The sequence below is a fragment of the Silurus aristotelis genome, assembly GCF_946808225.1.
Source record: "Silurus aristotelis genome assembly, chromosome: 25".
Taxonomy (NCBI): Eukaryota; Metazoa; Chordata; class Actinopteri; order Siluriformes; family Siluridae; genus Silurus; species Silurus aristotelis.
Window position 1 is genome coordinate 12,730,411 of NC_139598.1, and position 17,905 is coordinate 12,748,315.

Consider the following 17,905-nt stretch of genomic DNA (forward strand, 5'->3'; position numbering starts at 1 on the left):
CCTATAACACTGTGCAGTGTGTTGTTTTACATATACAGTGAGGAAAATAAGTATTTGAACACCCTGCTATTTTGCAAGTTCTCCCACTTAAAAATCATGGAGGGGTCTGAAATTGTCATCGTAGGTGCATGTCCACTGTGAGAGACATAATCTAAAAAAAAAAAAATCCAGAAATCACAATGTATGATTTTTTTACTATTTATTTGTATGATACAGCTGCAATAAGTATTTGAACACCTGAGAAAGTCAATGTTAATATTTGTTTGTTTGCAATTACAGAGGTCAAACGTTTCCTGTAGTTTTTCACCAGGTTTGCACACACTGCAGGAGGGATTTCCACACAGATCTTCTTTAGATCAGTCAGGTTTCTGGCCTGTCGCTGAGAAACACGGAATTTGAGCTCCCTCCAAAGATTCTCTATTGGGTTTAGGTCTGGAGACTGGCTAGGCCACACCAGAACCTTGATATGCTTCTTACAGAGCCACTCCTTGGTTATCCTGGCTGTGTGCTTCGGGTCATTGTCATGTTGGAAGACCCAGCCTCGACCCATCTTCAACGCTCTAACTGAGGGAAGGAGGTTGTTCCCCAAAATCTCGCAATACATGGCCCCGGTCATCCTCTCCTTAATACAGTGTAGTCGCCCTGTCCCATGTGCAGAAAAACACCCCCAAAGCATGATGCTACCACCCCCATGCTTCACAGTAGGGATGGTGTTCTTAGGATGGTACTCATCAGTCTTCTACCTTCAAACATGTTTAGTGGAATTATGACCCAAAAGTTCTATTTTGGTCTCATCTGACCACATGACTTTCTCCCATGACTTCTCTGAAACATCCAAATGGTCATTGGCAAACTTAAGACGTGCCTGGACATGTGCTGGTTTAAGCAGGGGAACCTTCCGTGCCATGCATGATTTCAAACCATGACGTCTTAGTGTATTACCAACAGTAACCTTGGAAACGGTGGTCCCAGCTCTTTTCAGGTCATTGACCAGCTCCCCCCGTGTAGTTCTGGGCTGATTTCTCACCTTCCTTAGGATCATTGAGACCCCACGAGGTGAGATCTTGCATGGAGCCCCAGTCCGAGGGCGATTGACAGTCATGTTTAGCTTCTTCCATTTTCTAATAATTGCTCCAACAGTAGACCTTTTTTCACCAAGCTGCTTGGCAATTTCCCCGTAGCCCTTTCCAGCCTTGTGGAGGTGTACAATTTTGTCTCTAGTGTCTTTGGACAGCTCTTTGGTCTTGGCCATGTTAGTAGTTGGATTCTTACTGATTGTATGGGGTGGACAGGTGTCTTTATGCAGCTAACGACCTCAAACAGGTGCATCTAATTTAGGATAATACATGTAGTGGAGGTGGACATTTTAAAGGCAGACTAACAGGTCTTTGAGGGACAGAATTCTAGCTGATAGACAGGTGTTCAAATACTTATTTGCAGCTGTATCATACAAATAAATAGTTTAAAAATCATATATTGTGATTTCTGGATTTCTTTTTTAGATTATGTCTCTCACAGTGGACATGCACCTACGATGACAATTTCAGACCCCTCCATGATTTCTAAGTGGGAGAACTTGCAAAAAAGCAGGGTGTTCAAATACTTATTTTCCTCACCGTATATATATATATATATATATATATATATATATATATATATATATATATATATATATATATATTTACATATACATTTTAGCAACCATTTGAGTATATCTTCTCAAGAAACATTACTAAATAAAGGAAAATTGAATATACATTAGAGCAGTCAATGTGCAGTTTGTATAGCAGTAAAGAATCTACAAAAAACTCAGCATACCGTGGCGGTGTCTTTGGTGTCGTTATGTTGGAAACCTGCTGCTCGGCATAGTTTCCAAAGGGTGGAAGCAGACCATTCACTTCTGCAACCTCTAAAGCAGATATGTTAAACTTAGGGCCACATCTGGCCCGATGTACAATTATATCCGGCCCGCAAGATGATTTTATATAGATCAATTATTATTGTTAATAATGTCCCGGCGATATGAAGCGCTGCTAACACAAACTACAGATCCCATAATGCAGCGCTTCAGCTGCCTTACAGAATGCTAGGCCACCTGAGAACATTCCAGCGTCAATCAAGTCGAGCTTCTGTTGATTTATTAAACCCTATTGTACAGTTATTGTAAAGCCCCACACAATGGCGAAGAGAAAAGTTGATTCTGAAAACAGAGCCTTTCAAAACCGATGGGATTCTGAGTATATGTTTACTGACACTGGCGGTAAACCCGTGTGTCTTATATGTTGAGCGAATGTGGCTGTAATTAAGGACTTGAATCTAAAACGGAACTACGAGACAAAACATCAGGATAATCTGAAAAACCTGAATGCAGAGGAGAAGATCCAGAAAGTAGAAGAGTTAAAGAAGAATCTGACATTTCAGCAGACGTTTTTCACCAGAGCAAAATCACAAAGTGAAGCTGATGTGAAAGCAGAGGAGAAATCAGAGTCACATCAGCCGGTTATTTACCGAGGGAGAGTTTCTGAAGAGCTGCATGTTATTCAATGTTTAAGTTCAATGTTTTAATGGCATAAGAGCTAATGAATCTGATTGTTTTGATTTGTTTTTATTTTAACGTGTACAATTTTTAAGGTTTTTTCGAAGCATGTTCATATTTCTAACTTGTATAATTTTGATAGGATCTTTTTTTTGATAGGATAGTTATTTAAAGTTTAAGTTGATTTATTCTGAAATAATATTCCTGTCTTTTTTTTTATATTCATATTTATGTTCAAAAAACATTTAGTTTTAGTGTGTTCAATAAATGTTTATCCTGTTCGGCCAGCGACCTGAAGTGTGCTTCGAGTTTTGGCCCCCTGTGCAATAGAGTTTGACACCCCTGCACTAAAGCAATGCTGCAGCATTCATGCGTCTGTTTTTTTAAGCCTGACACATGGCATGAGGACTCAACTCCTTTGTTCAATCTTGTGAGGCTTGTGAGTGGAACCCATCTTCGAAAACCTCTGTATTTCAGAGGACAGTAAATCTGTACTGCTATACAAGCTGCACATTGACTACTCTAATATACTAACTACTCTTGGATACTGTATATATATATAATACACCAACCAGGCATGACATTATGACATTATGACCAGTGATGTGAATAATACTGATAAAGAAGAGATCTCCATCATGGCACAATTAGTGAGTAGTATATATTAGGCAGCAAGTAAACATTTTGTGCTTGTGTGTGTTTTTGTTAATGTGTTAAAAGCAGGTAAAATGGGCACGTGTTGTGAAGGCTAGACGACTGGGTCAGAGCATCTCCAAAACTGCAGCTGTTGTGAGGTGTTCCTGGTCTGCAGTTGTCAGTATGCAACAGATGAGCTACTGTAGCTCAAATTGCTGAAGAAGTTAATGCTGTTAATGCTCGACAAATCAGGACTGTAATGGCAGTATTGTAATGCTGTAATGGCACACTTCTCACAAGGACAGCTTACAGGATCGGCTTGACCTCTGACAGTTATAAAGCTCAGACACTGGAGACTCCTTCTTTAAGCCTTTTTAGTACACTGATGTTCGACTTATCATATTTCTTTTTAATCAGGGTAAAACTAATGAATTATTTGACTGCTGTTGGGTTTCTGTGTGTAGAGTATCGTGACTTGTGTGCTTAGTTGCAGGGCTACGAGAAAGGGGAGGGACATGAGCAGTTCCTACCTCTCCAAAATATGGATCATCAGAAATCTTATGAAAACTATATAGTCTTAAAGTCCTGAGTGTCTAATTCTATATGAGTCAATAAACACTACTGTTGAGTATGACACCACAAGGTATTATATTAAAATAAAATCATCCCAAAAAAGAAAGTTAAAAGGTAAATACAGAAACGTTCACCACAACAACATATTTCTTCGATACATTACAACCTGTTTAATTAACTTTTTTTTAATTAATGTTTAACTATGTCAAGTGTTCAACATTCAAGTGAATCTGATATAAACCTTCTAGCTGTGTGTATATAAAAAAGTAATCAACACCTTCTGACAGTGTTGTGGTGCAAACTGTAAAAATCTTTCAACATATTTCAAATTTGCATTATCTTCTTTTTTTGGCATCTCCCATTAGGGGTCGCCACAGCGGATCATCCGTCTCCATACCCCCCGTCCTCTACATCTGCCTCTTTCAAACCAACTACATGCATGTCTGCCCTCACCACATCCATAAAACTCCTCCTTGGCCTTCCTCTTTTCCTCCTTCCTGGTGGATCCATCCTCAGCATTCTCCTAACGATATGCCCCATGTGCCTCCTCAATGTCCAAACCATCTCAATCTCGCCTCCCTCACCTTGTCTCTAAAACATCCTACATGCGCTGTCCCTCTAATAAACTCATTTCTAATCCTGTCCATCCTAATCACTCCCAACGAAAAGCTCAACATCTTCAGCTCTGCTACCTCCAGCACCATCCTGCTTTTTATTCAATGCCACTGTCTCTAAACCATACAACATCGCAGGTCTCACCACAGCCCTATAAACTTTCCCTTTCACTCTTGCAGATACTCTTCTATCAAAAATCACTCCTACCACTCTTCTCCACCCACTCCACCCTGCCTGCACTCTTTTCTTCACTTCTAAGTATAATCAAAATGTAAAAGAAATAAGCACCTAGAACTAAACCTTGAGGATCCCCCTGCCCTGATTTTTGTTTTGTGATGAGGCAACCATTAACAGGGATTGTGTTAAATGTGTAGGTTGACATGTGAACTTGAACGTAGTGGTGTATCTGTGTCTTTTTACAGGGCAACATTCGCTTCATGAAGTTGCTCTTGTCGCGGCATGCTAATTGGCTGCTGAAGGATCTTGAGGAAATGACACCGTTGCACTTAGCGACACGTCACTCCAGCCCTAAACCCCTGTCTCTCCTGCTGAAGCACATGGCACCTGGAGAGGTTGATACTCAGGACAGGAACAAGGTAATACAAATGCAACATTTTATCCTTGAAAAATGCTTTGTGTCTGAGTCTGAGGTGAAAACGAGGTCAGCTTGTATGTGTGTGTATGTGTGTGTGTGTGTGAGACTGCTTAAATGGGTGTGTATGTTGTAAAACAGCAGGAGCTTTCTGTACTCTCTGATTTTGGAGGATATGAAAGCCCATTGAAATAGTCTAATAAAAAATATTTTTTCAAAGCCACTGCCTGAAAGCTAGCTTGCCAGGCGCCTGCTAGGCTTAAGGTTGCCATCTTAGCCGTGTGGGAGGCCACGGCATTACTACGTGTGTTTCCAATGATGAATTCCTTGAGTAATTCAGAGAGTTTGTCCAAAAACACAAGTGGCTGAAAGGGTTATTACATCATAAAATATTAATGCCTATCAGGATCCATAATGAAAATGTTCTGATCCTCTGCTGTTAATTTGTAAATTGTTTTTAATAAGAGAAAGAGCCAGTGTAGATTTGGATTACGATCCTAAATGATCACGCGGCAAAGGAAAACTCTCTGAACCAACATGTTGGAAGCAGACACAAAACTTATCCTTTTCTAATAAATCATTACTCTTCAACATTTTATTCTATAAAGTCATTCAGCAGTAGGGTTGGAAAGTTTCCATTAGGCAAATCTTGATTTCTTGTTAAGGATAATTATAGTGTGATAATTATAGACAATATTAGTGTGAAAAAGTCATAATAATTAGCTGTAATACCCAAAGACGACATTGCTTTAGTAGGCTGCGCTGTAGCTAATAACTAATCTGTTTTTCATTACTAATCCAGTACGTTTGTAATCCTGATCAGTTCTGTCACGATTTTGCAAAAATCAGAAGCAAGTGTATCTGGATTTTGAGAAGATCTGCTTTTCTTAAATACACAATATGGACAGTTGTTTGTGGACACCTGACCATAAGATTCATATTTTCAAACATCAGATTGCACATTTAGTCCCCATTTGCTGTTATAGAAACCTGCACTTTTCTGGAAAGAAATCAGGTCCTAGGTGAGCTGAGGAGACCTGGGGTACAGTGAAGGTTCGAATTCATCCCAAAGGTTTTGAATAGGGTTGAGGTTAGAACTCAATAGCAGGCCACTCTTCCTGCAATAGCGCTTCTGCTTCAACCTATTTAAACCAAATCTTCATGGAGCTTGCTTTGTGCACTTAAAGAAATGCAAAGACATCCTATACAATTGCTTAACTCCAACATTGTGGGAGCACATTGGGAGAGGAACCGCATATGGCTGGAAATATCTGGTGTCCCAGTACTTCAATTCAATTCAAAATGGACATTGTACCAAAGCAGGGACAATAAAGAGATTATGAAGTTGTAATGCATATATTTAGTATGTATAAGTTTGTTTCTTATACGTTTTATTCCTAATGAGCAGACCAGTGGCGACTGTGGCAAGGAAAACCTCCCAGAGATTCTTCTCCGAGGAAGAAACCTTGCGAGGAACCAGATTTAAAAGCGAACCCATCGTCATCTGTGTGGCAATTTTTGTCAATTCATTACAGTTCCATCATTGTTCAGGTTTGCGCTTAAATGCAGAACTGTTCATGCAAGCTGCAGTCCTGAGCCATTTAGCCCACAACAATGTTAATTATTCATTCATTCATTCATTTTCTCCCGCTTATCCGTCTAAGCAGGCCCCCGCCTTCGACTGCTGCCCAATCCTCCCTTACGGTCCCTCCTGCAGGCGTTGAGCCCACGGGAAGCAATGTTAATTACAAATGTCCAAATCAATCCGCAAAGTTCTTGAGGTGCTCAGTAACTACATGGACCTTTAGGCTGTTCATGTGGAATACTCCTGTCCATATAGTGTACCACACAGAGCATATCAATTGAAAATTGAATCAAAATCCCAGATGGAGCATCCTGCCATGCCGTATTGAAATAGTGATGTTATCTGAGATACAATGTGGGATACGTGTAGGAGTCTGGGAAATCTCATCGGATGCTGACGAAGATCCGGAAATCCGACAGACGGCTAAAATAGGTTAAAAAATTTATTTTGATATCTTCCAGAATTTATCAATAAACGCAGCGGCAATTGCGGTTGGTCATCCCGGGACCTTTCTAGCTTTTTGCAGTCAAATTCACACATAGGTTCTTCCTTGTGCTTAAGACTTATATGAGCAAGAATTGCATTCTCAAGAAGTAAACGTTTTCAGGATTGCGTTCAGAAAATAAGTCATCCGGTACATATAGAAGGCTTAAAAAGTTTATGCTTTCCTGCATACCAAATTCAGGACAGGGATCATATTTGGTAGACAACTGATGAGTTGAATCAGTTATGTCAGGTAAGTAAGAAAGAACTCCAACTTTACAAATGTGTTTTGTAAATTATTAGTGTTCCTAAAAGGATTACAAGTAATCGCAATTAGAAACTACTTCGAAAAATAAGGAAAATGGAAATGGCTGAGGTTGTATGACTATATAGTCGGTAGTAGTGTAATAGTCCATAATAACGAAATAAAAGCAGTTATAGTCGTCTCCGTACCTTCCCAGACATAATGGTAGCTTTGCCGAACGTTTTCCTGAGAACCGCTGGCATCGAGCGTTACAGTTTACTAGACCACATGCAGCTTTTTTATTCACTTTGGCTCCAATTACTGTAAACATTCGCCCCGTTTTACTTTCCGACGCGCACACGCAGAGGCCGATCTGTACCCGACATTGTTTACCATCTCATTCCGCAGACAAACGGCTTGTTATTAAGACTTTTAAATCACGAGTCACTCCAAGTATGCGTATGGATATATGTGTGTGTGGGTGTGTGTGTCTGTGTTTGTGTTGTGGTTATGCGAGGTTATACCCTTTTGTTCACGTAGAAAAGTTTTGTTGCTCATCAGCCTAGTCCGTCTGGATCTCTTAGCTTGGTTTATAATTAGTTTCTGCCGTCCCAACCGATTGCAGAAAATAGATCGACGTTGTCTGGTCAAATTAATCTGCTCAACATCGGTTGCTTGCGTAACGTTTTTGGTTGCTACATTTCGGAGATTTTTCTTTTTTTATTATTATTTTTTTTTTTTTTACAAATGAGCACTTCAAAATTTAAACCTTTTCTTTTTGCTCATGTGATATGTAAGGAACAAAACGCAATGCCACACTGCCATTCAAATATCTGTACTTTACTAAAGTATTTCCATTTGGGGAGACTTTTACTTCACTACAAGTCAAATATTTGACTTTTTACTCAACTACATTTTCCCAAATCAGTTGTTCCTTTTTATTTATGAGAGGATAAAAACTTAACTGGTCAAACACACAGCAAGTCTCCAATCACGCTCTGTTTTGAACTTGTTTTTAATTGCTGCTTGGTGTATCTACTTACACAAACATACAGTTCAGCATCAGTTCAACAGCAAGCAGATTTTTGAAAGTGATAAATGATGGAAGAAATTCCTGAATCAAACTGCCTCAAAACCCTTGGCCCTTTTTTGTGCAATTTTTTTTAAGTAGTTGAAAAGAAGGTTTTGGGTTGATGATCATTTCAATAAATATCAGTGTTTGAATCATTTATATCATTTTAATAATAGATTGGTGTGCTAAATGTAACATCAGAGTCTTTTCACATATGAGTTGAGCAAGAACTCCCACAAGCAAGAGTCGTGTGACAAAAATGATATTAGGAACATTATAGCTTTAAGAGATCATAGTACATTGGATACTTAAGTACATTTACAGGCAAATACTTTTGTACTTTTATTTAAGTGAAAGTTTAAAGGGAGCACTTTTACTGGATTAATATTTTTTTCTGTGTATCTCTACTTTAACTCAAGTACATGGTTTATGTACTTTGTCCAAAACTGACGCTATTATAGGAAAGTAGTCAATAACAGTGTGTCGTAATGCACCACAGGATGAAGCACCCTGATTATTTTCTATATAACTGCATGTTCCAATGCATTTGACTGCGTTTTACACTAAACAAATTCGATCAAACAATAGAACCTTGTGCATTTTAATCCATTGATCGCAATCTTTAACGTTATCTAACGTCCACAGGAGTGTTAGTTCCCGTTATCACTTGTGATATAGCAGGTGTAAATACACGTTGTTGCCAAGAAGTCGAAAAAAACGCAAACTTGTCTGTTATGAACAGTCGATATCTAATATATGTTACATCACGAAAGTGCTGACACTGGAGAGTCCTTCAATGACTCCATAAATGTTAAATACATTTTCTTATTGAAAAGATGTGCTTACCTAAGAAACTTATTTTTACTTAAAACATTGTTTTTAAAAATCCCTGAGAACGCTGTATAAGAATAATAAAACCAATACCTCGATATGAACCTGTGATTTGTGAATCACAGAAAGGTAATCAACACCTCCTGGCCAATCAGAATAGAGTATTTGGAGAGCACTGTGGTGTAACTTCTAATAGGAAAGAGATGCTCTATAAATTTGTTAATGTAATTAGAAAGGAATTTACTGCGGTGCTGAATTACTGGAAACCTCAGTTTGCTTAGAGCCTTTTTCTGAGACAACCCAATGAGAAGCTTCGAAGCTGAATGTGTGTGTTTGTGTGTATGTATGTATGTATACAGCAAACAGCGCTGCACTGGAGTGCTTTCTACAACCACGCTGACCATGTAAAGCTGCTGATCAAACACGACTCAAACATCGGAATACCGGACAGCGAGGGCAAAATTCCCCTGCACTGGGCAGCTCACAACAAGCACCCCAACGCCACACACACTGTTCGCTGCATTCTGGTGAGAACCGAAGAGTCCTAGTGCATGTTTGGTACAGACTAGTACTGAAATTGAGGTCATGTTATTTGGTCTGTAGGATAAGGAAATGAACTCCATGATATCTAAATCCCTAATTACTGAAGTTACTAAAGGAATTTATGAACGTTGTTACAAGCCTGTTTTTTTTCCCATTTCCAAGTATATAATTGTCCGAACCCTTACGTTTCCCACTGTTGCTTTTCAGCTCGTCCACAGTTTGTGTTTGTGTGTGTTGTAGGATGCCGCTCCTACCGAGTCGCTTTTGAACTGGCAGGATTATGAAGGCCGGACACCACTTCATTTCGCAGTGGCTGACGGAAATGAAGAGGTGGTGGAAGTTTTGACTTCGTACAAAGGCTGCAGCGTGACGGCCTACGACAATCTGTTCCGAACGCCGCTTCACTGGGCCTCGTTGCTCGGTACGACTGCTTTGTCAATTCCAGTCTGAAGCGTGGCAGCTTTCTCACTGTTATTTAACTTCATTGGCTACAATGTTGAGTTTTTCATTCTTTCACATAGACACCATAGAAAACCTAATCACTTTATCATCATTGTTATCATCATTGTGGCCAGATTCAAAGCAGTTTTTGTATAAGGCTGCATCATTTAGGACACAGAATCAAACCAAGGTGCATTTTCTCTTTGTAGCACTCCAAAACAGTCGCTTCTAGAGAACCTGAATGAGGTGATTCTTGGTCCGTTTCCAAGCAAAACTATTGTATGGTTTAATTTTAGGGATATAGAAATTTGACTTCAAATCAAACTGACTACTGGAAGTAAACAAAACATTGTGTATTTTGGGTTGTGGGCAACTTTTACTTTTACTGTGAGCTGACCTACTGCAGAAATCTAATGTGTTCTGGCTGGTGAAAAAGAGAGAGTGCTGGATGCACTTGCGTCTTTAATGAGTTATTTACATAATCATGTAATCATTTATAAAGTGCTGACTCTATGTTCTCTATGCTCGGGTGATTTTTGTTATTTTAACGTGTACTTGTTGGTGCCCCCCCCCCTTTGTAAAGTCAAGTCAAGTTTATTTCTATAGTGCTTTCTACAATGGACATTGTCTCAAAGCTGCTTTACAGAATTTAGGCGAATGATGAATTTATCCCTGATGAGCAGCCTGGGTGACTGTGGCAAGGACAAACTCCCTTAGATGTTATGAGGAAGAAACCTTGAGAGGAACCAGACTCAAAAGGAGAACCCATCCTCATTTGGGTGACATCAAGAGTATAATTATAATCTTTAAACAATACAGAACACTGGAGAGATTATAAGTAAGGTTTTTTCTACAGTCTTATACTGTCATTTGAGGTTATGGAACCAGGAGCTACTGAACATTTGAGATCCCCATAGATCCAACACCAGCTTCTCCATGCTAGAGCCTTTAAACACTCAAAGAGGCTTAATGTCCAAACATTACATGAAGTGGAGTGCAAATCGTGTCTAGAGGGTTCAGGATGTTTGCGAGCATCTACTTCTTTAAAGGTCCACAATCTTCATGATGTGGGACACGACTGGAACTGGCGCAACCTCAGGATGGGTAGAGAAAAAGAAGCAGTGGAGAGAAATTTGCATAGCTGCTGTTTATAAAATAAACAGTTAATGTAGTTAAGGAAAGTTTGAAAAAGAATTTAACTCTTCAATAAATTCAGCCATAGTTTTTGCATTAATAGTGTGAAACCAAAAGACAGATCATATCAAGACAAAGTATTAATTGAACTCCGATTCAGGTATGTTTTACAGGTTAATAGTTGTGCATGCGATCTTACATATTCTATTGACATATTCTAGACATATTCTATTGCAGTTCATTGTACACTGGGTATATAGAAGCGTCTCTACATATAGAGTAAATATATAAAGTTATCGTTTAATTCAGACCAAAGAAATATAGAATAGAATATAGAACACAAGCAAAGAAAAGATGATGATGATGATGATGATGATGATCAGTAATGTCTCTGTTTTGACTCTTCTGAAATAGACATGCGTAATGCTATAGCACTATATACATTGCCTTTACAAAAAAAAAAAAACTGTTTAAAATATTTAATAATTAACAAATATGTATGGAAATGTAAATCTCTCCTGAACCGGTTTTGTTCTCAGGCCATGCGCGTATTGTTCATCTGCTGCTGGAGAGAAACAAGTCAGGTATGATCCCATCAGACAGCCAGGGAGCCACGCCGCTGCACTATGGAGCTCAGAGCAACTATGCTGTAAGACACACCCCCTCAAAATGTGTGTGTGTTTGTGGGTGTAAGTGTGTGTGTGTGTGTGTGTGTCCATGTGTGCGTGTTTGCAAATGTTTAAGGTTGAGACTTTTTTTTAAATTTTTGAATCAGGATACGGTGGTGGTGTTCCTGAGACACCCCTCGATACGTGATGAGCCTGACCTGGAGGGCAGGACCGCCTTCATGTGGGCTGCTGGGAAGGGCAGCGATGATGTCATCAAGGTCATGCTGGAGCTGAAGCACGATATGGACATCAATATGGCTGACAAGTATGGAGGCACAGGTGAGCTACATTGGACATTCACATATAAACAAACTGAACAGACAGACAGACAGACAGACAGACAGACAGACAGACAGACAGACAGACAGACAGACAGACAGATAGATAGATAGATAGATAGATAGATAGATAGATAGATAGAAAAAACAAATAAACAAGAACTAACACTATGTGAAGAATCTAAAATGAAAAACATACTGCATATAAAAAAAACCCCACAATTATTAAAAATATCTAACAAAATTATAAGAAAATAACAAATAACTGACTAAATACATGGACATAAATATTGGGACACCTGACACCTTTTTCAGTCATATGCAGCCCACGATTGTATAGGGTGTCTTTGGATGCAGTAGCATAACATTTTCCCTTCACTTGAACTAGGAGGACCAAACCTGTTGCAGCCTGACAATGTGCTTGTGCACAAAACCAGCTCCATGAAGATATGCTTTACACGGGTTGGAGTGGAAGCTCTATAGATAGAAAAGTGGCCTGCTATTGAGCTCTGACCTCAACCTTATTGAACATGTTTGAGATGAATTGTAACACTGCCAGGACCCCAGGCCTCCTCACCTCACCTACATCAGTACCTAAATTTATTAACATCCTTGTAACTAAATGAACAACACACACAACCTGATGGAACATCTTCCTATAAGAGTGGAAGTTATTATGTGACATAATGTTTAATAAAAAAAGATTATTTTTTTACATTGAGAATTTCTTGCTACATCTGTATAAGATATATAATTGTGAAATGAATGTCAGAATTTTTAACAACAGGTCAGTACGCTTGGATATACATTATCTCAAAAGTGAGTACACCCCTCACATTTCAGCAACCATTTTATAATATCTTCTCAAGGGACAATAATATAGAAATGAAACTTGGATATATTTTGGCGTAGTCAATGTTCAGCGTGTATAGCAGTACAGATTTACTGTCCTCTAAAAAGAACTCAACATACCGCCATTATTGTCTAAATAACTTCCATCTTGGCGATGTGTTTGGGGTCGTTATATTGTTGGAAAACTGCATTTCACTAAGAGAGGGCATCATGTTCTGCTTCAGAATGTCAAATTACATGTTGAAATCCCCACTTATGCACTCATGCAGCCCCGGACCATGATACTACCTCCACCATGCTTGACTGTAGGCAAGACACAATTTTCTTGTACTTCTCACTACTACACTACGCATGCCGGACACCATCTGAGCCAAACAAGTTTATCTTATTCTTATCAGAATATGGTTCCGGTAATTATCCTGGATAATTATTATTATTATAGATAATTTAAATAAAACATGCTAATCATATAAATGATGCTTGATTAATTTGTTTGTGTGTGTGTGTGTGTGTGTGTTTTTAGCACTGCATGCAGCCGCACTCTCAGGCCACATATCCACTGTACGGCTGCTGCTTGAAAAAGGAGCCATCGTGGACCCTCTGGATGTGATGAAACACACTCCACTGTTCCGTGCCTGTGAGATGGGCCACCGCGACGTTATCCTCACTCTTATCAAAGGTGCTCGTCTCAACGTTAAGAGATTAACTGAAATCCCAGACTCACAAAGTATCCTAATAAGAAGCTCTATAATATTATATAGTATACATACTATAATGTATTATATACTATAGATACTATAATATATTATATATATTATATTATATACTATGTATACTATAATATATTTTATACTATACAATATTTTACTCTCCTGCCGTTGTTATGATGTAATGCTCTGTCTTCGGTCCTTTGTTTTTCCTTTTGTAAGAAAAAAATAAATAGGGCTGCCGATCGATTAAAATATTTAATCGTGATTAATCGCATGATTGTCATGAGTTAATCTTAATCGCACATTTTTATCTGTTCTGAATGTACCTTAAATGAATACTTTTCAAGTTTTAATACTCTAATCATGTGCATGGACAAATATGGATGCTTTATGCAAATGTATGTTTATTATTAGTGAAACCAAACTCAACATAGAGCATGAAGACAAAATATCCTTGTAAATGTTTGAAAGTAATTATGTTGTTTTAAATTATGTAAATCATCAGGACACCAAACAAAACTTTTGTTGTGTTTCCACACGGACAGTTTTATTTGCCGGATGTGCGCATCATGTCAATTTCAATTTCGCCTTTTTTATATTTATTTATAGTTTTTATAAAAATGGTCAAACAGAAATGCGTGCTGCATTAAAAAAAAAACGTGTTCATTTTGACAGCCCTAGAAAAACACTATCTAGTATTGACCTATAAGAAGCTGGGATTCAAAAGATCAAAATACTGAGTCTCAGAAGATGGGATTTTAAAAACATGACAAATTCTTTTCTGTTAGAGGAGGAAGCTAGAACGAAGGAAACATTTATTTCTAGTTGATCTGAAAAGAACAATGTGTGGATGTGTGTTTGAGGTGGTGCACGTGTGAACTTGGTCGACACAGACGGTCATTCGGCGCTGCACTGGGCAGCGTTAGGCGGAAACGCAGAGGTGTGCGAGGTGCTGATGGAGAACGGGCTCGGCCCGAACCTGCAGGATCACGCAGGCAGGACGCCGCTGCAGTGCGCTGCGTACGCAGGTTATATAAACTGCATGGCCCTGCTTATCCAGCATGATGCTGACCCCAACATCCAGGATAAAGAGGTAGGAAACAAAGCAAGGATCAAAAAAACACTGTGGGATAAAGATGATCAAATACTGGGTGGTACAATGCTTTACTGTTATTCAAATATATTTTACTTCTCTAATACTGCAGCAAATTGACTATAAGTATAACTTAAATAAAAGACACAGCATATTTAGCAAGTTAAAGTTATATTTAATGTTCTGGAACGAGACACTTTAGTTCTTATTGTCACTTATGTTATAACTGCTATAAGCAGTTGTTCAAACACAAGCTTTTTTCCCCCCTCCCATGTTACCAAGTACTCTGTCCTGAAGACATTCTCATGTCGGAGAACTTACATTGATCTGACACTGGAGGCTTCTTCCATAAATAATAAATAAACCTTTTCAAAAACTTTACCATATCAACTATTATACCAATTTCATTTTTCCAATACGTTTGACAACAAAGATTTAGATTACATGGTGTCTCTTACACAAGACTCATGAAAACAAGCACATTAACAACCTAATATAATTCTAACCTGTTATTTACCATTAAACCTTTTGACCAAACATATTTGCAGTGTTGGGCAGTAACGCGTTACTTTTGACAGTAACTAATACTGTAACGCGTTACTTTTAAAAATAATTCATACAAATCATTATTTCACTTTAGTTGAGTATAAAGACAAAAACTTTTAAGTCAAATGTAAGCTGTGTCTTTCTGGTTCGAAGGTCGTATCTACTGCGATAAACAGCAACTCTAATCGGTTGAAGCTGCTCCAGGACCTCCATGCTAGAAGCTAGAAGCTAGAAGCTAATCCGGTGTTCTACATTGTTGATAGTTTTCATACTTCAGCTGTGAAAGGAACATTTTTAAGAGCTCAACACAACAGCAGAAGCCAATTTAGTTTTTAATTGTGAATATATTATTCAGCTTGTTTTGTTATTTATTTCAGAAATCCTTGTGATATATTCAGTATGTGCAGGTCTGACTTTATTAAAATAGTGTTAAAAAATTACTCTGTGTTTAAGTCAGTTTTGTGTTTGTAGACCATAACACATAAAAGTGCATTAATAAGGACATTAAAGAAGGTTCTTTAAAAAAGTAACTAAAAAGTTACTTTTAACAGTAACGCATTACTTTTTGGTGTAAGTAATCAACAAAGTAACGGAGTTACTTTTTGAATGAAGTAACGAGTAACTGTAACTAGTTACTATTTTTTAGTAACGAGCACAACACTGCATATTTGTATATGGTATGAAACCCACACAGAGTCAATATTCAGTGTTAATCATCAAGAGACACAATACCGTCTGGAGGCCATTCTACGGTTTCTCACAGTTTTCAAATAACATATTCTTATATACTGTAACTGTTGCTACAGACTTTTTTGACACAAAATATATGTATAATTAGTTGAATAAACTGTTTGTGTGGAAAGGGGAGGACGGCGCTCCATTGGTCATGCAATAATGGATATTTGGATGCTGTAAAACTTTTATTGGGATGTGGAGCTTTTCCTAACCACATGGAGCACACAGAGGAGAGGTAATCCACTGCATGCACATGTGCTCACACATTTACACAGTATATACCTTGTATATATTACTCATGGGCTCAAATCCCACTGCCAACAACCTGATATTGTTGGGCCCTTGAGCAAGGTCCCGAATCCTCAAATGTTTGGCGGATAAAATTAGATATATGTAGGTTACTCTGAATAAGAGCATCTGCCATTGCCATTTTTGTAAAAGTAGGTAATACAGTAATTCCCCACTTTACCACGGTTTAAATCAGTCTCTGGGGGATAGCACGATACACCAAAAAAACTTATAGTGAATTGTTTGTATGGAGTTTTATCACGGTTTTTCGTTTATCGCAGGCGGTTGTTACGTTCCAAAAACCGCCCGCGATAAACGAAAAACCGTGATAAACGGATGCCACCCTGGAAATGCTATTTTATATTTTATTAACATTTTACTTCATTTTTATAATTAATAATTATATTTTTATTAACCTATATTTAAACGGGGGACCACTGTACTACAATATACCCTAAACTTAATCACAATACTGATTCTAAAATAAATTCACCAAATTAAAACCTGAGCACTTATGAATTTTTCTGTTAATATAAATATAACCAGAAATAAATCACATGCACATATTTGCACGCCATGCAAATTCAAAGTAAACACACACATACAATTTGTATACAATATGTGCAGTGTAACTGTATGTGTGCATGCATGTGTGTGTGCGTGTGTATACAGGTACACTCCTCTGGACTATGCCTTACTGGGAGAGCATCAGGAGGTGACACAGTTCCTTTTGGAGCACGGCGCTTTGTCCATCGCTGCCATCCAGGATATCGCTGCCTCGTCCATTCAGGCTTTGTACAAAGGTTATAAAGTGCGGCGAGCTTTTAAGGAGCGCAAGAACCTATTAATGAGGCATGAGCAGCTCCGTAAAGATGCAGCCAAGTATGACACACACACACACACACACACACACACACACACACGTCTTTATATCTTTGTGGGTACCATTTAAATAATGTTATCTGTACACATAAATCAAAATGTAAGATCATATATAATATATTTTAAATATTAAAATCCTTTTTATCATGAGTAATAAATGTCCCAACAAGGTAAAAACTGTCAGGTTTCTATTCTTGTGAAGGGACATTTGTCCCCATAATACTTGGCAGTATGCAAGACTACACAAATTTCAAAAACACAACAGTGTGTGACGATTCGATGCGAGAAGAAAGCAGGAAGCAGGGACTGTGTAAAGCTGCTTTGAGACTATGTTCATTGTTAACAGCGATATACAAATACAAACGAATTGAATTGAATTAAATAGAACATCATACACAGGACAAATTATAAATTGACGGTTAAGAAACACATGATGGATGGCATAGGAGACTATAACTGAGATTTTTGCTTCCCCAAAATATTCCCCAAGATTGCTGTTTTTTTATTCTTCACTCACTGTTCAAACCCAAAATGATTTAAACATAATTTTACTTGTAATATAATTTAA

General features: G+C 38.2%; 1 protein-coding gene across 4 annotated transcripts in view; it reads left to right on the forward strand.

The window, feature by feature from the left end:
- Nucleotides 1-17,905, forward strand: part of invs (inversin) — a 47,283-nt gene that overhangs the window by 17,058 nt on the left and 12,320 nt on the right. For all 4 annotated transcript variants that reach the window (XM_083529875.1, XM_083529878.1, XM_083529877.1 and 1 more), the window contains 9 exons: nucleotides 4,783-4,956; nucleotides 9,527-9,694; nucleotides 9,951-10,131; nucleotides 11,825-11,934; nucleotides 12,061-12,232; nucleotides 13,607-13,762; nucleotides 14,657-14,886; nucleotides 16,296-16,402; nucleotides 17,128-17,337. In XM_083529875.1, coding sequence (XP_083386001.1) covers nucleotides 4,783-4,956; nucleotides 9,527-9,694; nucleotides 9,951-10,131; nucleotides 11,825-11,934; nucleotides 12,061-12,232; nucleotides 13,607-13,762; nucleotides 14,657-14,886; nucleotides 16,296-16,402; nucleotides 17,128-17,337 — 1,508 coding nt within the window. The remainder of the gene's footprint in view (nucleotides 1-4,782; nucleotides 4,957-9,526; nucleotides 9,695-9,950; nucleotides 10,132-11,824; nucleotides 11,935-12,060; nucleotides 12,233-13,606; nucleotides 13,763-14,656; nucleotides 14,887-16,295; nucleotides 16,403-17,127; nucleotides 17,338-17,905) is intronic.